Source organism: Tenrec ecaudatus, chromosome X (assembly GCF_050624435.1).
Source record: "Tenrec ecaudatus isolate mTenEca1 chromosome X, mTenEca1.hap1, whole genome shotgun sequence".
In the NCBI taxonomy this organism is placed as follows: domain Eukaryota; kingdom Metazoa; phylum Chordata; class Mammalia; order Afrosoricida; family Tenrecidae; genus Tenrec; species Tenrec ecaudatus.
The window spans coordinates 164,653,146-164,677,803 of record NC_134548.1 but is presented as its reverse complement, the minus strand read 5'-3'; the positions used below and the strand labels follow the sequence as shown (position 1 = coordinate 164,677,803).

At 53.1% G+C, this 24,658-nt stretch overlaps 2 protein-coding genes across 6 annotated transcripts in view; one reads left to right on the top strand and one right to left on the bottom strand.

Annotated features, from left to right (window-relative positions):
• Positions 1–15,032, top strand: part of CD99L2 (CD99 molecule like 2) — a 62,145-nt gene extending 47,113 nt beyond the window's left edge. For 3 of the 4 annotated variants that reach the window (XM_075538746.1, XM_075538744.1, XM_075538743.1), the window contains 6 exons: positions 927–989; positions 9,172–9,240; positions 9,418–9,537; positions 10,291–10,308; positions 11,222–11,287; positions 11,766–15,032. In XM_075538746.1, coding sequence (XP_075394861.1) covers positions 927–989; positions 9,172–9,240; positions 9,418–9,537; positions 10,291–10,308; positions 11,222–11,287; positions 11,766–11,833 — 404 coding nt within the window. In that variant the 3' untranslated portion in view covers positions 11,834–15,032. The remainder of the gene's footprint in view (positions 1–926; positions 990–9,171; positions 9,241–9,417; positions 9,538–10,290; positions 10,309–11,221; positions 11,288–11,765) is intronic. The other variant, XM_075538745.1, reaches the window with a different exon arrangement.
• Positions 15,033–15,055: 23 nt separating this feature from the next.
• The window catches only part of MTMR1 (myotubularin related protein 1), a 47,499-nt gene continuing 37,896 nt past the window's right edge, over positions 15,056–24,658 (bottom strand). For both annotated transcript variants that reach the window (XM_075538741.1, XM_075538742.1), the window contains 4 exons: positions 22,035–22,127; positions 20,695–20,808; positions 19,694–19,870; positions 15,056–16,666 (listed from right to left, as the gene is read on the bottom strand). In XM_075538741.1, coding sequence (XP_075394856.1) covers positions 16,502–16,666; positions 19,694–19,870; positions 20,695–20,808; positions 22,035–22,127 — 549 coding nt within the window. In that variant the 3' untranslated portion in view covers positions 15,056–16,501. The remainder of the gene's footprint in view (positions 16,667–19,693; positions 19,871–20,694; positions 20,809–22,034; positions 22,128–24,658) is intronic.

Here is a 24,658-nt window from a genome sequence, read left to right as displayed (position 1 = left end):
TACCTTTCCACTCCAGATTCACCTGGGGAGAGAGGCAAATTCTTAGCAGGGGAACAAACCAGAACGAACCATTTTGAAGCTCTGGAAAATCGGCCTAATCATCAGTGGGCAGAACTCTTGGAGACCCTCTTAGAATTCTGCCCACAGCGTTCTTCCAGGACATTTTCTCATGAAGCTGACAGTTACTTTTTTTTGAGCAACATTAACACAATAGCCTTGTTCTTGTACAATGTTCCTTTTTTGGGGGTAAGTGAATTGTATATCGTTGACCCCTGAAAACCACAGGTTTGAACTCCATGGGCCCACTTGTAAGAGGACTTTTTAAACTAGGGCTCTTGTGGTCAGGGTCAGCTCAAGGGTAGCGAGTGTCCGCTTCAAACGCTGGGACACTCAGCACCAGCACCTCCGGGTGGACACTGCCTCGAGAGCTGGGGTGAGGAACCATTCACAGGCCATACAAAGTGACCACTTAAAAACTAGATGGCTACAGTAAGTCCAACGGTTAATTGGCTCAGCCCTAGTGTGATGGCTAGGAGCCCTGGTGGCTAACCAGAAAGTCAGCAGTTTGAAACCACCAGCTGCTCCATGGGAGACACAGAGCTTTCCCTTACTGAAGAGAGTGTGACAGTCTCAGAAGCCCACAGGGGCCGTTCCACCCTGTGCTGTAGAGTCATTAGGCATCGGAACTGACTTGATAGCAGTGAGTTTGGGGTTAGGTTTAATGTCGTGGTTGGAAGTAGCTGCTCTAGAAGTGCCAAGTCGTTGTACTTGAACTCAGCACTGCATGAAAGTTGGCCCACGCAGTTTAAATAGGAGTTGTTTGAGGGCCAGCTGTAAAGCACATGTGGACCCCGTGACTGCACCTGAAGTTGGCATCCCAAGCCCCTGACTTGTTCAAGGATCAACTGCGTTTTTGTTTTCTGCAGGTTTTTCTGACAAGGAACTGGAAGAGGTGCTGGGTGGTGACTACAAACCCGACCGGAATAGAGGTAGGCTGGCCTGTGACTTCCTCCCAACACTGCCCTCACCCTGGGCGGAAGGGGTGGCGCTGCTATCAGTGCCCTGGGGGCAGGGAGCTGTTCCCTAAGCCTCTGGGAAGAGGGAATGTCTGCAGCATTCCAGCCTGTACTTGGAGCCAGGCAATTCCAGGTGCTGAGGCAGTGCCAGGTTTGGTTACGGAAGAGCCTGGTGACTCACTGGGAGTCTTTGGTTCCTGGGATGGGAGCTGCGAAGCTCACCCTGATAGAAGCACTTCTTAGAGGGCCCGTGGCACCCACGTCTTAGTTCCCTGTGGCTGAAGGCATGGAATACATCAGTGCAGTACCACATGGCACATCTGCCTGGACTTTCTTGAGAGGCTCTTTCCCCACATATCTCACGTGCTGCCATCAGGGCAGACAGAGACTTGCATAGCTCAGTGCAACAGAGGGCAGCTCATTGGTGACACGCTGCTCTGTTGAGAGGTGACTGAGTGAATGAGGCACAGTGTTAGGCCCGGTTGATTAGGGAAACAAATGTAGCGACACTCATCTATGTATAAGAAACAGCTATATATCAAGAAGTAATTATGTATCGAGAAAACATCCTAGCCCAGCCAATCTCAAGTCTGTAATCCGATACATCCCTCTTCAGACTCACTTCAGCAACATGCAATAATGCAGAATGCAGGAAGATCATAGGCTGGTGGGTGCTCACATGTGGACCAATGCGGTGGCAGCTCTTGGGCTGGCCAGCGAGCAGGAAAGTGAAGGCAGAGAGAGAGGGAGAGGTGCTCCGGTCCTTCCTCATGAGAGGGCCGTGCCCACAAGGAGGCACCCTCAGGCTGTGATCAGACTGACAGGTAGAATACCACCCCTTCACTAATATATATCTTCCAGGTGACGTGAAATGATGTAACGACCGCAGGTGGGGTGGTTGGGGACACCTTTTGCTCTTTAGGCTTCTGTACAGCAAGATCAGTCTATTGGGTTACCCTGTGCTTTAGAACGTTTCACGAAATAAAATCAATTTGCTAAGATTCACATTTTTGGTCAAGCTCCACTACCTACTCTGCCACCAGAGTGTCCATAATATGCATGACATTGACTGAAGTCCACCAGCCCTGATGGAAACGTTTAAAGACACAGTGCTTTAGCATGTATTCTGTGGGGATTCACTTCCATTGGAATTCAAAATCTGACCAAAATAATTCGATCATGAATTAAAGAAGAGAAATGTATTGTCTCCCAGGTCTGGAGGCAGGCAGTCAGGATTCCAGTCCAGGCCATGCCAGCTATTCTGTGCCAGGCCTCTTTTGTAGATTCTAGCATTTGCCAGTAGTCCTTGGCCTTCATTGACTGCTTCTAGATGAGTCCTCGCAGGGCGTGTAAGACATCACTGAAGTAGACTTCAAACCAAGCTATTCTAGTCCGACTCGATTTTCAAGTAACGGTCCCTTTACTTTCTAGGGGACAGTTTCATCCATAACCCAAGTTGCTTCTTTTTGAATATACCCTTTTATTATCAAGGAGCCCTGGTGGTGCTGGGGAGTAAGCATTGAACTACTAACCACAAGGTCAGTAGTTCAAGTGTACCAGCTGCTCTGTGGGAGAAAGGAGGGGCAGCCTGTCCCCCCACCCACAGTGACTCTGTCCTAGAGGGTCCCTCGGAATGGAGAGGAATCCCATGACAGTGGGTGGGTTTTATTTGAAATACAGGAAGTTCCAACTTATGAACAACTCGTTCTTGCCCTTTAATGTTACGTAAATGTACGTCATGTCATGCACTCTGATTAAGGAAAACTGGTGCTGTGGTAGTTGTGCTTTGGGCTGCTCATTGCAAGACCAGCAATTCGAAGCCACCAGCTGTTCTGCATGAGAAAGACAAGGCTTTCTTCCCATAAAGTTACAGTCTCAGAAACCCATAGGGCAGTTGGACCCTATCCTATAGGGTAGCTATGAGTCAAAAGTGACTCGATGTCAGTGAGTGACTTGAAATGACTGAACCAACTCTGACTCCCCCAAATCTGTCATCTTCATCCCCTCTACCTGCTGCACGTGCACTGACCCCAGACCCAAACCCTGTCCTTTAACTGATTTCGATGTATAGCTCCGACCCTTTCGGGCAGGGCAGGCCTGCCCCATGGGGTTTTACATGAGCAGACCGCTTCATCTGTCTCCTGAGGAGTGCTTTGACCACAGAGCCCAGGGCTCTTCTTGAACGAAGCCCACCCCACTGTTGTCACGCTGCCTTGGGCTCCGGAGGCTGTAGGCTGTATATAGGGTGGACAGCCACACCTTGCTCATGTGGAGCAGTAGGTGGGTCTCCCACTTTAACCACTTTGCCACCAGGGATCCTTGCACTACTGACCAATGCTGGTGTTGTTTTAGAAAGCCTGTGTTGGGTGTCTGAGATGGTAAGATGGTAATTTTTTACAGGAGCAGACCCTCTCGCGTTTCTCAGTCAGAGAAGCTGGCGGGCTTGAACCACTGACCTTGTGGTTAGCAGTTCAGTACTTATCTGGCAGTGCCACCAGGGCTCCCTGCCTTCCCTGCCCAACCCCTTCCCCTTCCCTTCCCCTTCCCCTTCCCCTCACCCTCACCCTTTCCCTAACTTTAACACTAACAACATTGACGCTAACACTGAAGCTAATGAAATATAGTGTGCACCTGTTCTGACTTGCCTACAAATTCTTAAAGACACAGTTGGGCCCTGATTTCACTCACAGCCCATGGACCGTCACTAGTTTGACTCCAAAGAAGTTGGAGGGGTTGTTTACAAGAGCTCCTGGGTCCCCTTCTCCCTTAGCCATGGTCAATGGTCCCCACTCAGAGCCTGGCGTTGGGCCACTCCTGTTAGCTCAGGTGCAAACTGTAGTTCCCTTTCTTCAGATTCCACATGCTCTCCGATTGTGTGTGTGCGTGTGTGTGTGTGTGTGTGTGTGTGAGAGAGAGAGAGAGAGAGAGAGAGAGAGAGAAACGTATAGAATTGCTCCAGCACCACAAAGAACCCCCACAGCCCACCCCCTCTCAGTCTGTCCCCATCAGCCACATGTGCTTCAAGGCCAGACTGGTTTTTAAAATGTCAACAGGTCATTTTTATTCTACAAACAGCGGGGGCTCTGCAGGTTATTAAAATCACATTTTTTCATGGAAAACTTTAAAACTATGTGCATGACAGAAAACTGAAGAATGAAAAGCAAGGAGGACAAACTCCTGCGTACTGCCATCGAGGCTGAGGGACCCTATCGGACAGGGTAGAGCGACCCCTGGGGGGTTTCTGAGACTGCAGCTCTACGGGAGTAGACAGCCTCACCCTTCTCCCAAGGAGTGGCTGGTGGTTTCAAAGTGCTCACCTTGCGTCAGCGGTCCCACGTGGAACCATTTTGCCACCAGGTGCGTGCAGATTCCCCCACCCCGCAGTGAACTCAGGCTCCCCCCCACACACACATTGTGAATAATTACCCAGGCAAAGTCCCAAGCCAGGAGGATCTTAGCTAGCAAGACCAATCTATACTGATTCAATCGGGAGACAAACAAAATTCTGAAGTTCTTGGTGAGAAAAATTTCTTAAAAGACCCAAATGACTGCCAACACAGCTTCTGAAAGTGCGTGATCAGATCTGTGCGCTCGGGGTCTGGGAGGCCAATGCAGAGCCTTCCTCGCAAAATGTAATGGTTTCTAGTCCCGGGGAGCAGGGAATGTCAGCCTGATCTTCGATGGGACCACAGGAGTTACGCTGGGCCCTGACCGTGCTGCTAACTTGTGGTTTGTATAGCTTCTGGCTGTGACTTGTTTTGGTTCTGACTGACACATGTGTCCTGGGATGAGTGAGCCACGGGGATCCTGGGCTGCCTCAGGAAGCAGTGTTTACTCTGGGCCAGGATGCTGCAGCGCCCATCCCATTGCAGGCAGCGTCAGGTGCCAGGAGAAGGAGTTGCTAAAGGGCAAACCCAGCAGATTACCAATTACTCCTGCATGACAAATGCTATTTCCAAATGGTGAGGCCTTCGAGGAGGGCCTGAACAACACGCCAGCTCTTCCTTATTAAAGGTCCGTGGTTCAGCAAGGAAATGCTCTAATGAGGCTGGGATTGGACCTGCTTGTGTCAGTTCCATTACCCCCGCTGTCATCATACGTGTCTGTAGCAGGGGCTCCCTGCCCAGAGTACTGAGTGGATGTGATCAGCACATTGGAGTGCCCAGGCCTTGTCCTGAAAACACACACACACACACACACACACACACACACACACACACACACCTGCCCCCAGCAAAGGACACACCACAGTAAAGCAGACGATGAGCTTCAGCAGAGACAGAATTCAGGTGGATGCAATAGGCACAGAGACTCAGTAATGGGCCAGGTATAGATCCCTTTTCAGAAGAAAACATTTCCACTGGCCTTGTTGGAATCCCACTGTGAAGAATAGCAAATTTCAAATATATAAGCGTCTTGTTTTAAAAACCTCCTAGTGAGGTATAAACATATATAAGAAACTGGCTTTTAATTTACCAGATATGTGTGTTCCTGGCTGACTATTTAGTTTTTCAAGACAAGGGTGTTTATGTATTTGACACTGGGTACCTATGACACCTACTCCTTGGGTATAGGTGACAGTGATGGTCTCTTATCAGTGGATGGCAATAAGCCCCATCCCCTTCCTGCCTGGCCCTGTTTCCCAGAAACTCCATTTGTCCCTCCCTTTCCTTGTGGAACTTAAGGCCAACATGTTTCAACTCCCCATGTCCTTCCCTGGGGCTGGCACCCCAGAATTGGCCTGTGGCCCCCAGGGCGCCTCTCTTCAGCCCTGGGCCAGTCCCTTGACACATCTGCCGTTACTAATCACCTTGCCTCCTGGGCCCACTCTGGCTCTCCTTCCCTCTCTTTGAATTTTTTCCAGGCTCCTTCGCAGACCCAGTTGCCTGCTGGCTCTGGTTCCTTGGGTTCTAATTCCGTTTGTCACTTTCCTCCCCACCCTCACTGTTCCCATTCACGAGAGAGACTTAACTAGCAGGCTTTTGATCTGTCAACTGTTGTTACACACACACACACACACACACACACACACACACACACACACGCTTTTGATTTGTCAACTGCTGTTTCTCTATCTCTCACTCCGTCCCTCCCTCGTCCCCCCCGGGTGGGGGGTTGGCGCGGTTTTCCCACATTTGTTATCTTTGGAAAATGCAGAAGGTCAGAGGGTCTGGAATCCCTCCAATTTCCCTGCTGGAGCTGTTGAGTTTGTTTGATGTTGGTGCGCCCCCGCCTGGTATCTTCAATGCACTACAAGCTCAGCTTTGCTCCACCTGGAGATGAGAGGAAGAATAGGTTCAATTACTCAGAGCCCACCTTCTGGGACTGTGGTGATGTGCGACAATGTCACCATGGTGATGCACGTGATGGGTGACTCCTGCCCACCTTTCTGAGCTGCTCACCATGGGCCGAGGTTGTCAGGCAACAACCCTTTTGGTTTTGTAAGTCACCAGCCAAATCCTGTCATTGAACAGCCTCAGTCAGACGTGCTTTGTGCAAGCACAATCCCACCTCTGCTTCAAGCTCAAGCTCAGCCTTGGAGCTCAGCCATCCGCTTACTAAGCCCTGCTAGGACTCTTGGGGCTAGAATGTGTCAGTTTTAAAAAAACTCAAAGAAACTCACTCCCACTAAGTCGATCCCAACTCAAGTAACCCTATAGGATGGGTAGAACTGCCCCTGTGGCATTTCAAGACTGTAGCTCTTTACGGGAGTAGAAAGCCACCCCAGTGGGGTTGGGGGTGCCCTGGATCTAAACATCTGTGAGGGGGTACCCCCAAACCGGAGCTGCGCTGGGCAGAGCTGTGCTTTTGTAGTACACATTTTTCCCCTAGATGAGCATCAGGAAACTCGCTCCTGGGTTCTCTGGTCACTGAATTTTTTCATGAAAGCGTGTTTGCTCAAACCTTGTTTTTTTTGGTGATGGCCGATTTGAGAGAACAGCGAGTGGCTGTGAAATTTTGTTTCCTGCTCCAGAAAAATATCACAGAAACTGTTGTGATGTTGAACACAGCTTACGAGGACAGCGCTATGGGGAGAACTGAAGTATACACGCGGTTTTCTCATTTCAATAAAGATAAAATGTCAGTTGATGACAAACCTCATTCTAGACGTTTGTGAACTTCCTGAACGGATGAAAATGTCAACTTATAGTGCATTTGGATTTCATTCCACCCAGTCAGACTGCTAATCAAGATTTCTGTGTAGAGGTTCTGAAAAGATAGCATAACAGTGTGCAACCAAAAAAGGCCTGGTTTGTCACAGACAGAGGACTGGTTTTGCCACCATGACAGTGTTTGGCAAAAACCCAGCATTCCTCTCTTGCCCCATACACTTGACTCACTTGACCTCACTCCGTGAGACTTTTTTGTTTCCGTGGATGCAGAGGGACATGAAAGGGCAGTGATTTTTTTGTTTCCGTGAATGAAGAGGGACATGAATGGGCAGTGATTTGATGATGTAGAAGAGGTGAAGAAAAAACGCGGGAGGTGCTGTCAACCATCCAAATAGATGAGTTTGAAAAATGTTTCCAAGAATGGAATCACAGTTTTGACAAATGTGTTAAGTGTAATGGAGAGTACATTTAAGGTGATAAGGTTATTTTGTTAAAAAAAAAAAAAAGAAAGAAAGAAAAGAAAAATACATGGCTTTGAAAAAAACTAAGTGTTTTTTTGGGGGGGCTTGCCCCCTCATACTCTAGTGGCAGTGGGTTTGCTCTGGGGCCCACTGTGCACCAGTATTGATTTTCAGAATTCTTCAAACCATCAAACCATCTCTTTTCAACAACATATTTTTTTGGTAATGGGGGGGCGGCGTTTGTAGACAGTTGTTACTGCAAGAGATTCTGGTGGCCACTCCTCTTTTTGCCTGGGTAAGACTCCGGTCCATCCATCATGGTGAAGAATGGTGATCCCCACCCCCCCCACCCCCAGGCTTGCCAAATGTGACCTGAATTAGGTTCTTGCCTTATGAAGAGAAAGGTTTACTTTTGAAAGACATTGAGCATAGCAAGAGAATTTTTATTTAGAAGTTCCTAGGGGGAAGAAAACCTCACAAGCCCGGACTGCCAACGTCCTTATTTCTGGCCCTCCTTATGCTCATTGAGCTTTTGAAAAGGGTCCCTTTTCAAAAGATTCTTGGTAAATTCCAGCAGATAGCAATGGATTCTGGGAAATGTAGTCTTGAGATATCATGGGCTCCACGCATGCTCTGTTCCAACCTCCACCTTAGCTTCCTCGCCTGTCTCATTGGGAATGAGGCAGAAGTTCCAGTCTCCCCTTCCCACCCTCTCCCGAAAGGGTGCCATCTTGAATCACAAGTACAGCACCACGAGCCGCCCCTGGCCGGGGAGACATCCGCTGACCTCAAGCAGATGGCCCCAGCTTTACGTGCTCACCAGTGTGTATGCGTGCGTGTGTCTGTGGATGTGCTAACCCCCACAGTCAAGTCTCCATTCCTCACGCTACCTTTTCCTACTCCCCATCCGATGATGTCAGAGCCTTGTAAAGAAAGAAAGAAAGAAAGAAACAAACAAACAAACAAAAAGGCGTTGTATCGTGGCTGGGGTGAAAGTTACCGAGCATCCACCCCCAGATGCATTTTGTGTCTTGTCTGTCAGACCATCCCCTCCATGCACCCCACTCCGCAGGATTCGGTCCCCACACCATTTGGGAGCTCCCCTGCCCCAGCTGGCCCCGGAAGGGAAGGCCCGTGACCACAGTGCGATCCAGCGGAAAGTAAAGCGAGTTCACGTGCAGGCGGCGGGAAAGCCCAAGGCAAACCTCAGCAGGCAGGACCCTGGCTGAGGCTCTGTGAACCGTGCTCATTCTCGTCTGTCGTCTGTCAAAAAGGAACCACCACCACCACCAGTTGGGGCCGTCCCGGGGACGGGGATGCTTGGAGGTGGCTGCAAGCGTCCCTGCCAACTGCCTGCAGGCCCCCACGTGCAGACAGGCAGACAGACGGAGGCGAGAAGTGCATTCTCTTGGGGAAGAGATTCAAGGGAGGTGCATCTGCCAGCCAGAGGCGGCACTGGAGGGTCAGCCTGCTGCAGCCCACAAGACGGAAGGGGAATCAATTCCAGCGGAGAGGGCCTTCTGCCCCGACAGGAGTAGTCATAGGTCTTAGCCAACAATAGTTTTTTGTTACTCTCTCTAGGTGGCGGCTACTATGGTGGTGGTGGCGGCGGTGGCGGTGGCGGCGGTGGCAGCGAAGACTCAGAGTCTGGTGGGTTTCTGAGCCCCCAAGCACAGAGCCCCAGGGAGGCAGCCTAAGTGGGTCAGGGGTTGGGAGATGGCGAGACGGACTCTGTGGCTGGGGAAGGAAGGGAGGTAGCCACCAGAACCCAAACTTGAATCTCATCCTGTCTCTCTGCCTCCCTTCCCGGACGCCCTCTTTGGCCAGGAATGTCTACTGAGACGGGCACCGTGGCTGGCATAGCCAGTGCTCTGGCCATGGCCCTGATCGGCGCCGTCTCCAGCTACATCTCTTATCAGCAGAAGAAGCTCTGCTTCCGCATCCAGCGTAAGTGGGGTCCTGGCAGCGGTGTGGCCCGTAACCATCCAGGACACTAGTTCCCAGGGGCCACATTTTTGTGAGGCCCAGTGATCGGGGAGATGGGCCCTTCCTTCGGATTGGGTGGGCTGCTGGACTCATGTACTGGCTCAGGATTCACCCAAGGACAGGCCTTTGGCCCATGGCCCATTGGGCAGTGCACTGAGGCCAGTGATTAGTGGCCAGTCTCTTTGACACTTTAGAAGTGGTTGTCTGGGTGCCTCTGCCTCTCCTTGGAACCTCCTGGGACGCTCACCTCTCCTGCCCCCCCCTCCATGGTCCCAGGCCTGGAGCCAGACCCTCCTCTTTGGCCCCACCTTCCCATCCCATCGCCCTGCCAATCCTGGGCCAGCACCCCCCACTGGATGCTTCCTGCCAGCCAGAGCCCCATTGCAGGTTCACTTCTGTCAGGGCACCTGCCCTTCCCAGCAGCCTTGGCGGTACAATGTCTTCCTTGAGGCCCCCGGGCAGCCCCTCCTTTGTGCCAACCCTGGGGAGAGTGGCCTCCATGTCTGTCTGCCCCCCCTATACTCTGGATCCTCCGCCCCATGACAGACTGTGTGGTTTGTCCACTGAGGAGCTGGGAGCAATTTGCACTGAGCACAGAGGCTTGGTCTCTTGTCCCTTCCCATCTGCTGGGAGCTGGGCTTTGAGGCCCAGGTCCATGTGTCTGGTGGGGAATGAATGTGTGGCCACATCATCAACTCTGTGTCTTGCCTTCAGATGCAGCGGATGGTGAAGGTAAAGATGGGCAGACCTCCCTCCTGCTTTGGCCTCAATGCCCACTGTCCACCGCCTGCTGCCGCCACTACCCTGTCTTGCTCCTTCTCTGGCACTCACCTGCCTGGCTGCCACTGCTGCCAGCTTTCAGCTTTCCCCAGAACCGCCTATTAGAGCCTTGGGGCCCAGCCCTGAGGGACTAAGTTTCAAGATACATAGGGGTGGCCTGTCTGGGACTCAGATGCCCCGTAGTGGTTGCTCGCTGAGCTGCAGACAGGGAAGTGCCCACCATGGGCCAACTCTGGGACCCCAGCAGGCAGGGCTCCTTCCCAGGAAGCCCTGCCAAAGAGCCGCCCCCACATCTGGTGGGGGCATTGTGAGCCTGGTGCCCTCAGTAGGGCTGCTAGGGGCTGGCTCCCAGGAGGTGCCTGCAGCCCTGGCAGAAAGAGGAGCATGCAAGGTGGATAGGCCTGGGCCTATAGGGGCCTGCACAGCTACTACACTCTGATAAGGTATCCTGTCCCTATGTGCCAGGGGACATATGCCGGGGGTGGGGCCCTTTGTCCAGCCTGGGCCCACTTAGTGGCCTGCATGTCATCTGCAGAGGAGTTTTCTGTCAGTCCCAATCAGGGACAGGGACAGCAGCTGCTCTTGCCTCCAGGGGGCTGGCCTGCCTCCTCCAGGTGGCTTTGCTCACATATATCAGTCATTGCTTGGCTCCCATTCTGTCCTTGGGCACCTGGGCCGCCTTTGAGCCCCTCCATCCAACCCCTGCCTGGGTGACTGCTCTCCTTGGGGAACCAGTGGCCAAGCCTTTGGTGCATGTTGCTGGTGCTCCTAAGGAGGAAGTGAGAGCTCCCGACAACATGCCCTCTGGCCCTGGCACTGGGGACCCATGTCTGTCGCTCATGCTGCCCTTTACCCTGCCTTGCAGAGGGCCTCAATGCAGACTATGCGAAGGGGGAGAACCTGGAAGCCGTCGTGTGCGAGGAGCCGCATGGTGAGCAGACCGCCTCACAGCCAGGGACCTCTGGCTCAGGCTGAGTTTGGCCTTGGCATGGCTCGGCCTTGGCTCACATGCAGGGTTTTCAGGTGCCCGTAGCTCAGAGAGACCAGGGTGGTCAGGCTGGGAAGGGTCCTGGAGCGAGATCGAGAAGGGCAGTGGGGCTTGAGGGGCCGGGAGAGTATGGGATTGAAATCACCTCTCTGCTCTTAAAACCTGCCAGGCCAAATGGGGTTCGAGTGCCTGAGTCACTGTTATTGTTTAGGTCCCCTGTCAGCAGCCTTGGGACAAGATCCAGTTTGACAGACCTGGGAAACTTAGCACAGTTGGCCCTGGGGCTGGGATCAGCGTCCAAGGGAGGTGTCCACAGTCCCTAGGCCAAATGTGGAGGAGTAATACTCACGTCTGGCTTCTCCCTTCTGGACCAGGCAGAAACCCATCTGTGTGTCCTAACCAGGCCTCTGTTTTTCCCTAGTGCAATATCAGGCACTGCAGACCCAGTCGGCAGAACCGCCCCAGCAGCCTGAGCAGCCCCGGATCTGAGGCAGCCTACCTACATCCCAGCCCTTCTTTCCTTTGAACCCACTGCTGCTGTCAACGTCATTGGCTTCTCATTGCTTGTCTTTCTCGGCCCGGTGCATGGGGTGGGCCGCCTGCCTATCGGGCGCTCGCTCTGCAGAGACATGAAGCCAGCACTAAGAGGGAGGACAGCTGGGCTAGGGGACAAGAAGACTTGGCTGCGTGCCTCACAGACCTGCTCGCTCAGTTCTTCGTGGTGGGCCTGCCCAAGGCAAGGGCCTCAAAACTTTTAGATGGAGTGACAGCCAGTGTTTGAAGTGTCCCTGGAGCCCCTGCAGGGAGATACCCAGTCAGCACCAAGTCGTGCCCCCCGCCACACACACTCATGGATATGCATGCTCATGTGCCCACACATACCACCCAGAGGGGCAGTTTTATTTTGCATGACAGGTGCTGGCTGTCTGGAGAGCTGATCCGAAGATGTTCTAGGATTTCAGAGGCAACAGGTGCCTGGAGATAGCCTGTTCTCGGAGATGATGAGTCTTCTGGTTCAGCGGGGAGCCGCCTCCCAGGCGTGCCTCGTCTCATTCCATGGGGCTGACTGGACTTGTGCTGCCCGGACTCCTTTACACATTGGGAATGAGTTTTGTATCCCACTCCTTCCTTACCAACTCTCTCCTTAGCCGACAACAGTTCACATCAACGACATGAGTAAAAGCTCTCCTCCCAATAGCGGTGTGAGGTCCCAGAGGAGAGGCATGCTGGCGGGGCTGGTTAGGTGTCCATGTAGCCTAGGCTGAGGTTCTCAGTGGGTTAGCAGGTGTATGATAATGTCATTTGGCAGTTCTATAATGATGTCATTTGGCTCCTGTCCAACGATGTGGGTCATCCTTCCATTTGTGATCGGACATGGTCCTCCCTTTGTTGCATCACGCCGATTTTCACACAGCGCCCTCGTCTTTCAAACCTACTGATGTTAATACGGGGTAGACTGGGTAGGAGGGGAGCTGGGGGAGGCTAGGCTGCCCATGCACTCTTCATCTATTCTTATTTTAATACCCAGAGTACAGATATCAAAAATGAGCATTGACGCCAACAGCATGCTCGGGGGTTGAACACAAATACTTTCGGGGCAGCAGGGGAGTGCTTGCTTGGATCTTGACACACATTATGTAGGGAGACTAGCTGTGCTGCCTGACCGACAACTCTGACGAAGGGCACTCTGGGCTATTCAAACAGTGGGAAACATTGGAACTCAAGAGCCGGAGCAATCTGGTTTGAAACGGAGCACAGCTGGCCTCTTGGAATGTTTTGTGTGGCTCCAGTGTCAGCTGGAGGCTTGCACCTTGACTCTTCCTAGTGATCAGTCAGTAGGAGGTTAGGGGCCTAGGGACAGTACACCGCAGGCTTCTGGACACTGCCAGGTAGCTCCTTTGCAGGCCTGAAGTGGGATGAAGCACGCTAACTTCTGAAGGGGACCACTGACTCCAAATAGTCTCCCCCTCTCACCCCAGCTACCATGCTGCGTGCCCTGCACTTTTCTGTGAATGGTGGTGTGGAAAACAACAGTCAGAGCACTGGGACTCCAGGCTGCTTCTAGGGTCGACTCCTGAAAACACCCTCCACTCTGGCCTCTTGGGGCTTCCCAGGCTCTGGGGCCATTAACCAGGTATCCCCTTTGGCCTGCCAATCAGGCTTATCTGATGGTAAAGACTTGGACACTATCCAGCTGCGGGGTGGGAAGCTAGCTCAGTGGGGATGGCCTTAGACAAGGGCTCACTTCCTGGCTTCCCCCAACTCCCTTGGTGTAGCTGGTTGCCAGAACCTGGGTACACAGAAGGTAGCTTGGCAAATGCACACGTGAAGATCAGCCTGCTTCCTGGCACCTGGGGCACTCCGCTTTCCAGTTAGGGGGCTGAGAGGGTGGGGAACAAAAAGGAGTGAACTTCAGAAGGCCCACAGCAGCATAACTTGGAGGAAAAGGAACGAAGAAAGGTCCAGTATGTATGGTACCAGGTCCAGTTGGGCACCCCAAGCAGGAGCTCTGGGCATATGAGCCACTCGGGTCCAGGGTTGGAACTGGTTCTCTGAGGAAGAAGGGCTGGACTGTCGGGTGTGTTTCCATGAGACGTGCGACCTGCCCAGTGTTTGCAGCAAAGTCGAGTTAACAGGCTAGAGTCTGGGGTAGAAGTTAGGCACTTCCATGTCAGGTGACACCTTGTCCTCAAGAATAATCTGTGGTGTGGATTCTACCTGGGCCCACTCCTTAGTCAAAAGACTTTTTCTGAAAAAGTGGTGGTCATGACTTGATCCCCTCATTGGGCAGCTTAATGACAGGCTAGTGGAGGTGGCCCGTTTCAGCTCATTGTAGGCAGCCAATAAGATCTGGCCATGCAGAGGAGTGTGCCCAATGTCGCCTCCAGAAGGCCAGCTATTGATCCAGTGCTGCCCAGGTGGAGGCTGGGAAGTGGCTGAGCTGCAGCTGGAACCCTGGCTCATGACTACCCAACTTAGTCCCTGGTCTTGAGAGGAAGCCAGGGCCCCATGGAGACTCTAGGTAGAGGTTTGAGGGTGCCCTGCAGCTTGGCTCACGGACCAGGTTCTCTGCAGTGATGTCAGGCTTCCTAGCAAGGTTGGAGGGTGCTCAGGAGCCAAATCAAACCTGTCAACCCAAATTGCCAGGTGACCCTTAGAAGCAGTTCTGTTCAGCCAGTCAACTGACGGAGCGGCCCTGTAGCCTAGCTTCTTTGCCTGCTCGGGCTGACAGCTGCCTGGCAAGGGATCGCCTAGGCCGCCTTCCCCTCCCCCTGCTCCCTCTCTGCCACAGTTGGGTGGAAGGTCACGGACATGGAAGTCATTCAGAGTGAGCTTCAGGAGATGGTATGACACCATGTAGCCTCCACCCCATCAAGGGCAAAGTCCCCAGCTACCCTGGCAGTGGAAGGCCCAAGGCTTGCTCGGGCATCCCCACCCCCAAGCCGAGTCTCCCGTGTTTTCTGTATGTCACAGTTTCCAGCACTTCAGACCTGGAAGCTGACTGCTGGCTGGTGAATTGAATCCACCTGTGCCTACCCCACCGTGCTCCGGGGCTCCTCATACCTGTGCAGGCCCTTCCTGGAGAGGAGTTGTTCAGGGCTGGGAGGAAATGGCTGATCCCCATATTTTGTTTCAGAGAAAAACACGCCCAGAATGACTATAAAGAGATGGCAAAAACAAACAAAAAGCACACCTGGGAACAAACAGTATCATTTCTTTAAACAGTATCATTTTAATTAGAGATCGACACAGTGCATCAGATGAGGCAAAGACGAGACTACCAGCTTTTTAAAAAAGCCTGAACTGGGAGGGCTTTCCATTCTCGTACATTTGAATACACAAGAGAAAGGACTGGTGTAGGCACCCAAACTCCACCCCTGTTGTTCTTGCAAGGGCCTAGGATGCTCATGGAGCGAGCCTGGTTGGGGGAGGGGGGGGTTGTGTGCCCAGCGACCCTGCCCCATCAGCCGGACCCAGCAGGCTAGCTCCCTCTGTGCTGTCACCACACGAGGGCAGTTGGCCGAGAAAATGCTTTTCACAGTATCCCAAAGACAAAACAAAACAAATCTATCAATGAATATACTTTAATTTTGTGTTTGGAGCACAAATTGGAAGCTCAGTTCAATTCATTAAGGATTTGGAAGCACACGACCGAAGCAGGAAGCCTGGATCCCTGATTTCATAGAAGGTTCTAAGCATTCACTGCAAACAGTTCTTTTGAAGAACATGTTCTCAGGAACCAGGTGAATCGCAAGTACTTCAAAGCACCTAGGCATTTGAGACGATGGAGGGCGGTACCGAGTGGCAGGACCTGGCACAGGGGCGAGCGTGTAACCTGCCGGCAGTGGGGTTTTTGGGAACAAGGGCACCATCACTACCGGAAACTCTAACTCCGGCAGGAGCGACTGAGCCCCGTGGCAGTCAAACTCTGCTTTGGAGCAGGGGCTACCTTCGAACATTGGCGGCCTTGGGCATCGCCATGTGTATGCCTGCTGAAAGCGCTGCTCTGACCAAAGGCAGGCTGAGGCTTTGGGTTTCCCGTCCCAGAGCAAGAGGGTCACCGGCCAGTTTAAGTGGCAGGATGGCAGCCTGGTTACAGACGTCCCCTCACCCCCTACCCCAGCAGGCTGGAGGTTTCAGGGACCGGTTTCTCCCAGCCGGCTGACTATCCTAAACATAAAAAAGGGGCATAGGAAAATAAAGGCTTGTTTCTCTTTTTTAAAAATACCCTCTCTGTACACAGCAGTAATGGGCAGGCAGGCCGGGGGTGGAGGCGGCGGCGCCTGGGAAGCAGTCCTCAGGTTGTGGCAGGGCTGTAAGCAGCCAGGACGGCCACTGTGGGAAGCGGGTTGGGGTTTGGAGGGAAGGTTTCTGGCTGGAAAATGCCCTTTACCCAGCGTATTGCACTCCTTCACTCTAGTGGCGCCAAAGCCGCCTGACCTTAGGAGGTGGCTCACAGGGCTGAGCTGTTGGCGACAGAACAGGCTGCTCACGAAACAAAATGCACTGGCACGGGGACTCAGGCAGAATTGGCGGCCAGCCAAATGGGTGGCCCGTGGCTGGAGGCCACGGGACTGAAACCTGGACCATGAGCTCCGCCACCGCGGTGGGTAGTCTGGGGGCCGCGAGGTGCTGGCCTGACCCTCTCCGGAGGCCTCAGACCGACGTGTGAAGCGGGCTGGCCGCGTGCGAAGGTGAGGAGCCGCGCTCCGAGGATGACGAGATGGAGCGTGCGGCCACCTCGCGCTGCAGGTCCTCCACCCGCTTCTGCAGCTCCGTCCGCACTGCCAGGAGCTCCTTGAGATTCTGGTGGATTGGCATCTGCAGGGAGACAGGCAGCTCAGTGACCAGGTGCCCGCAAGCGCACTGCTCTCTTCCGGATCGAAGGCCTGCTTGAGCTAGTCTCAGGAGCTTGACTCTGGGGCTTTCCGTACATGGACAGTTGACCCTTGTCATCTCCCCGAACACGGTGCCCCACACCCCCTTCCAGGAGCCAGGAATACACTTGCCTCTCCCCGCCCTCTCACGTAAGTGGGGACAGACACCATTTCTTGGGACCCACTGGCTTCTTGGAGCCTCAGAGCGGCCGGGCTTGTGCTCCTGCTTCCTGCGGGGCCCTGGGTGCAGCCGCAGTGACACTGGTCTGCTCCTAGTCTGGCCTTGAGCCTTCGGGAAAGGTTCATGGGAGTGGAGGTACTGGTCACGTGGGAACATTGGGCCCGGGTGGTGCGGTGGGTTTGAGCCCAACAAAGGTTCCAGCCTGCTTCCGTCCAGATGGGCAGCCTCGGGAAGCTAAGAGAGCAGGTCTACTCTGTCCCTTTACGTCACTAAGGAGTCAGAGGCGTGGCGATGTCTACTTTAATGTGGCTCTATTGGTTTTTCAAGGCAACGTTTTAACCTTGAGACACTGGGAGGACTGACACCACGATTTCGACCCAGGGCTCAGATGGCGTTAGTCAATGCTGCCACATGCCAGTCATTTACCAAGTGCAGCGACCCCTTCCACGAGGGCGGTGCCTGCCTAGGGTCCTTTGGGGGTAAGGGTGGGGCTTCTACTCTCCCGAAGAAGGTAGCTGGTGGCAGGCTGGCTCAAGAGAGACCACCAAGTGCAAACCCATCACAGAGTCCTCACTCCCATACTTTTCACAACTGAACTTTGAGTGAGGTTCTGCGGGCATGGCATATGGGTACCTGAAGCCAGAACCAGGCGTAGAGGCAGGCAGAGCAGGGGCGTTCCCTGCCGGATGGGCCCTCCACTATGCTTGGCCTTGGCCCTCTGCTTTTTTTAAATGGTCCCTCAGGCGGCTCTAGACAAAGGAGCTTGGGTTGTCTACAGCACGAGATGCTGAGTGCCCCTAATCTACAGTCACTGCCCACCAGGCAGATAACAAGTCAGACTGGGCACCCCACTTTCTGTCTCCTGGGCCTCCACTCCCCCTGCCCATTCGTCCCAGTGGCGTCCTCCATGTGTGCACTGCTCCTTCCTCACCAAGTTCAACTTCATCCTGTGACAACATGGGGACCGCCACCAAGGGCACAAACGAGGTGTGTGTGTGTGGGGGGGGAGGTTCACTGTCTACTCCCCTAGTTAACCCCTGCCCCTCCATAGGTGCAAGACAGAGTGTGCCAGGGTAGAAGCAGCGCCCACCAGGCTAAGAATATGCCTCTGGTGGCCCTGGGAAGCTGGGGACGGGATACCACTACAAGAGAATATTGTTCACTGTGTAGGCCTTGGGGCCACCACGTGACCCTACCAGTTCAGGCCCAGGTACACCTTGTGGCTAATATGGCCGGCAGAAAGAGATGCCTCCAGGCTGAAATGTATCCTCCAGTACAGTAAGTGCATAGGCACAAGCCTAGGGCCACTAGCGTGGGTGGCACAAGCCAAGCTGGTCCCTAAGTAAGTGGGCGGCCTGATGGGCCTCCTCAGAGCCAGGAGCCCACTGTTCTGCTCACCTGCACCTCGCCCCATGCTCCACTGCCATCCGTTCTGACAGGCGATCTAGATCTGGAACATGACAGGAGCCTTGTCTGACAATTCTGTGTGCTTCCAAGAGAATTCCATGGTCCCTGGGGGAGAGTCTAAACCCCTATGACGTGCCATCTGGCCACCCAATCAACTTTAGTTGGTTGTGGCTTCTCACACTGGCGGCTAAGCTGCAGCACGTGTGTAAAGCGCCCTGGCTGGGCATGCGCTAGCTAGATGGTATGGTTGTAACACTATCACGGCACAATTGTCCTTGTCATCTTCCGTAGGCCCCATCTGCCAAGTAGCATTGGCAAAGAGCTGGTCTCAGCCCTGGGGAATTGTGTGCAGTCCAGGGCAGGGAATGTGTGTCAAGACACCCCGCCGGCAGAGGGTGCTGCTGTGATGGGAAGGTGCTCTGGGCCGGGGTCAGGTCCGGATCTTGTGAGCACACTGACCAGCAGGGTCCTCAAACTTTGTAAACAGTTCACTGTCCCTCAGAGCAGTTGGAGGGTTGGACTATAGTTTAAAACAAAAAACTATGAACAAATTCTTATGCCCGCTGCACATATCTTATTTTGATGAAAAAAAAAAAAAACAGGGCAAAATACAGGCGGCGGGCCAGATAAATGTCCTTGGCAAGCCGCATGTGGCCCATGTGCTGTAGTTTGAGGATGCTTGGGCACTGGTTTCCCTTCCAATAGCAGCTCTGGGAGGCTTCTTGTGAATGCCGAAGAAATTCTGTGGATTCTCAACCCTGCTGAATCACCGAAGAAAGCCGGTTTGGAGCTCCTTCTGTCGTCCCTTGGCACCCGGCCCCCAAAATAGCCTGGCAAAGAACTGACGCAGGGCAGGAATGGGCAACGGTGGGCTGGGAGTTCCTGCCTTGGGGAAGTCCAGGCCCTCTCAGGTGGCATTGTAAGCAAAGCCTGGCCACTTCTCCAGCCCCTGCAAGTTCAGGCACACTTGCCATTTCCAAAGAGTCTTCTCCCTCAGTGTGCATCTGGGTTGGATTCTGTCTGCACCCAAACAATTGTGCCCAAGCTGACCTGGAACTTCTCTCCGCCTCTGAGGAAATGGTCCAGGGGAGGTGTAGAGTTCAGGTATTAACACCATTTCCCCTTTTCACAGGGACACTGATTCCTACCCACAGCTACTTTGGCTTGCTTTTGGCATTGCTGTGCCACCCTGAATCTGGGGACCTCCCACAGAGCCCAGGAAGCCCCTGAAAGGCCACTTAGAGGAGTCATCAGGACACTTGGGGGGGGGGGGTTCAATGGTAGAGGGCAGAGTGGCGAGAGGTTTAATGCTAGCCCAGCTGGCTGCTGGGGGAGTAGGGTGAGGGTGGGGATTCTGGAAAGTGAAGAAGTAAACAGAGATACCTGAGGTCGCATTCGTGGATTCCATCGTACGTAGTAGTTTACCCATAATTCCAAATGACTCAGGCTAGCAACTGGGTACAGCACGTGGTGCTCATAGTTCACGAAGAAGGGGTTAGAGAATTCATCGAGTTGACTATTGATATAGGACCACAATGATATAGTCTTTGTATATACATCCTAAAAACAAAACAGAGGAATTTACTCAAATAAATGCCATTTGCCATCATCAGCACGAGTTGGCCTGCAATCGAGAAAAGTTATGTGAATTAGTAAGGCAGTGAATTCATTGTGACTCCAAGCTGGGCGGAGCAGGGACTTAATGCTGGGGACCAGTTGCTCTCTGGGGCTAAACACTTTCTAACAGTCCTGGGCTGATGGGGGTAAGCGAATCTAGATCCACCGAGAAGCAATAAATGTTTGCCCCTGAGGAGTCTGTTTGGTGACTCTTTATATTAGGCAGTGGGGGTAGGCTTTACAGAGGAGTGAGGGGCCGGCTGAAGTGACTTTGTGCAGAGAAGTACACACATCACTAAGGTGACAGCCAGCACCCGGCCCCACAGGCCCATGTTGTGCTGCCCAATGGCAGCGTCAAAATGAGAATGCGTCAAAAGGAGACACTGCCTGCCGCTCGGGTCACAAGTCTGCATACTTCCTCCCAAGCTGCCTACACACAGGCCCTTCATTGATGACCTTTCTATGTGTGTGTGTGTTTTATAGAAATTTTACTTATGTGGGTAAAACCCAGGAGTCATGCAAGGGGGCAGGATAAGCAGAGTGAGCATGAAAAAGTGCCACGTTGTGGGGCTCGAGCACCCGGGCTGCAAGATGGAGCTCAGCAAGCCATGCTGACAGCAGGGCCACATCAAGCTGCCCCCTTGTGGGGCTGTGTCCCCCTGGCCTCAAGGGTTGGACGCCCTGGGTGGGGCTGGCACCAGCTCCTGGTACAGCCAGCCCCTCGCGGCAGTGGCTCTGGTCAGAGAGTAGGGCTCTAGCAGGCTCACCTCCTTGAACCGTTGTTGTTCACAGTTGCATAAAAAAGTACCGAAGAGACAGCTATAGAGGTGGTCCAAGATTGTCAGCAAGAACAGCTCGTTGAATTCGAAAGCGGATGGAAACTGCAATGGCGAGAAGATGGAGGTTTGCCTGGGAAACGACCGACCGAGGAGACAGGGCCCCAGGGAATGCAGAACCTGCTGGCCCAGCTGGTGCAGAGCCTCTGGGGTTCTCTGGGGGGTGGGACCATAAAACGTGCCAGCTGCATGGGAGGAGCCTCACTGGTTGTAGCATGAACTCCCTGGGTCATAGGGGTTGGTGGCAGGGAATGGAGACTGGTCAATGGCAGGCTCTGGAAGGAGGGTAGGAGGCTCTGGAGAGGCCCTGGGGTGGTAGTGAGTCCCATAGAGGAGCTGGCTCTTTGGGGAGCACCTTTCTGGCTGATGACCAACTTGGTGAGGGAGGGATCAGACTCTGGCCCCGCAAAGGTGCATCCAACACTCAGGGGAAGCAACTCCTTTAAGCCACATTACTGTGTCTTGTTCCTGGAAAGACCCCCAACTCAACACTTGGAGATTAGAGACCAGGGACGAAGCAGGTGCAGTCATGGGTCAGCTAGCTCAAGGAAGAGGGCCTACCATAGAGTCCACGCCTGCTAGGGGCCCTGGTGAAGTCCACACTGGACTGCTAACCAGAAGGTCAGTAGTTTGAACCTACTAGCCACTCCATAGGAGCAAGATAAAGCAGTCTGCTCCCGTAATGATTCACAGCCTTGGAAAATCTGTAGGCCACTTGTTCTCTGTCCTCCACTCAAGCCCTGGTAGCACTGCGGGACTCGAGTTGGGCTTCGAACTGTAATATCAGCAGTTCAAACCCACCAGCTGCTCCCTGATGACAGCCATGGGAATGCTGTGGGGCATTTTCACCGCATCATCTCGTGTTGCTGCGAGTCTGGGTTGACTCAAGGGCAGTGGGGTTGCTTTCTCGAGTGCACTGGGGTGTGGGAGCTGCTGCTAAGCCTTGGCCCTGGGGTAGGAGCGGCCATGGCTGGTGTCAGGATGTGGGTTATACTATGTGCTAGCTGCTGACAGGCCTGTTGGCTCATCAGGGGCCCTGGGAGAAGGGCACCGTGGCAGCGGGCTGTGGTCTGCACACCTAGAGGCCCAGGCAGGCAGTGGCCGCAGTGACATGGGCTGTTTCTAATGTTCTGCATCTCTTTGCAAGCGACTGGACTCCACAGGAGCTAAGTCGGGGAGGGGTCCAAGGGCTACAGACACAGGGCTTCTCTGAGAAGGAAAGTGCAAGCGCCTGTCTATCACTCTTCAACCTGGAGCACTGGGCTGCTTACCTGTCTTGTCATCTGCCACACACAGTCAACAAACTGGAGAAATATTGGGGACCTGTCTGCATCGGCGTGGTTGTCATCCCCATGGCCCACGCGCTGCAGGAGAGAAAAGGGGAATTAACTTCTGGTTTATGATGTCCCCTCGCATTGCCTCAGGAGTCAAGTCTCAACTGTCCACCCCAAGGCTGATCAGGGCACTGGACACAGAGGAAGCCTTTCAGAGGGGGGCTTCTCCCACTAGCATGTAGAATGCTATTTACTCCCCAAGGTGTCAAAAGCTCCCTCACACCCCCTGACACTTTCCATAATTCTCAGGAAGTCTGAGAGTCAAAATCAAGATAGGGTTTAATGCCAAGGACAATTGGGGCGGCGGGAACCCATACCCTTAAGAGTCTAGAATTGTGGTTCATTCTTGCCTTTGCACATTTTACAGGATAGCAGTGTTTTCACACGTAAGGACATGGATCTTGGTAAACAGGATTGACAAACAGCCCCGTGTTGTCCGTCCGTCCAACCAACCAACCAACCAACCAACCAACCAACCAACCAACCAACCAACCAACCAACCAGCAGAGGGAGCATTTGAAAAGAAGGCTTCAAAATGGACCACAAAAGGAGGGGCCTGGTAAGAAGGAAAACCACTATGGAAATAGAACACAAGCATCACACGTAAGACACAGTCTATGAAACTGCCACCCCAAGAGACACAAAAAGTCAGAGAGTCAGATGGAGAATCCGCCACATCTCCGAGTTTCCCCAAGGCAGCTCGATTCTTAAGTGAGAACTTAAGGTGCCTAGAGAGGTTTTGCAAGTCCACAAATAAAGGCTCTATCAGTTTTCAACTCACTGTCATCGAGTCGCTTCCGACTCACAGTGACCCTATAAGACAAAGTCCAATGGCACTTGTGGGTTTTCAGGACTGAAACTCTTTATGGAGGCAGAAAACCCCATCTTTCTCCTGTGGAGGGGCTACGTGTGAACTGCTGACCTTAGGGGGAGAAGCCTAGGGCTTCCCTACTCTGCCACCAGGGCGCCTCCTTCAGGGTGCGGACAGACCACTCTGTTTACCCATGCATCTGCTGATGGGTCTTGAACATCTCCTCATCCTCCTCCCTTTTGTATTTTCCTCGCCAGGCAGGTTCCCAATAATGTTCACTGGTTGACAACTACAGGGCTGGCTGGCTGAGGGGAGAGGGTTACGGGCTCAAAATTTGGCAGTGGCTAAGAGACCATCGGCAAGAAGCCTTGGATTCTGGTAATTGTTAAGGAAGACTATGCATAAAAAGGCTTACCACACTCCCACAGCCATCAACTCCATCCCGACTCCTGAGCTGAGAGCCTCACCTTTGTCCCCTGGAACAGCTGGTCAGTCCAAACTGAGTTACCAAGGAGTAACCCAGTACCCCACCAGGGATCCTTATAAAAGTAGCAACACCCAAACCAAACTCACTGCCATTGCATCATTCTGACTAACAGGGACTACAGGACAGGGTAGAACTGCCCTGGTGGGTCTCCAAGACTGTTACTCTTGATGAGAGTGACAGCCTCCTTTTCTCCCAGTGAAACCTTTGAATTCTAGCTGTCATCGGGGTCGGGTTTTGCGTCTTCTTTTTCAACACTAATGTTTAAAGTAAGAGCAGGTGGTGAAGTGTTGCCAGAATAGGATCATGGACCATGCCCTGTGCTCAGCCCTGGGAACACGTGTACTCACTCATGCCCCCCACCCCCGCCCCCCTGTCAGGACATGCTTGGCCACCCCAGCCTCCCACTTCTTCCAAGGCAGGCTGGATGGGACTTCTGAGCAGGGCTCAGGTGAATCCTCAACAGCCCCACTGTTCTGGCTGAGCAGGAATGGCTGTCACTGACACAAACCCACCAAAGAGCAACCCAAGCATGCCCTACCAAATGCCCCACCAATTCCATTGCCAGGTATATACTCCAGAGAACTGAAAACAGGTGCTCAAACTAAAGCTTGTACATCAATGTCCACCGAGGTCTGCGTACCACAGACAACCCGTGGAAACAACTCAAATGCCCATCACCCAGTTAACAGATAAATAAGATGTGGTTTACCAGTGCAACAGCTGCTGCTATTCGGTACCACTAACGTAGTTCCAACTCATAAGGACCCTATGCTCCACAGGACAATGGATACACAAAAAGGAATGAGGTTCGGATGTGGACAGTCTCAGAAAATTCTATGCTAGGTGACAGCAGCCAGACACAAAAGGCCACATGCTGCCTGATTAATTAATTTTTTTGTCTGATTAATTTAAATGACAAGTCTCAAAACTTATGCGAAGTTGATTCCGAGTCATAACAACCCTATAGGACAGGGTAGAACTGCCCTTGTCAGTTGATACTGTTATCTCTTCACAGGGATAACCAGTCTCATGTTCCTCTTGTGGAGTGGCTGGTGGTTTTGAACTGCAGACTTTGCGGTTAGCAAGGCATAACCCACTAAGCATCACTGGGTTAATCCATAAAGACAAAAATGCTTGCCAGGGGCTGGGACCAAGGGGAGGGGGTGGGAGAATGCTTGATGGATTTGGGGCTTTCTTTTGGGGGTGCTGGAAATGTCCTGGCAGCAGACAGGGGTGGTGGGTGCACACCATGATGGATGTACT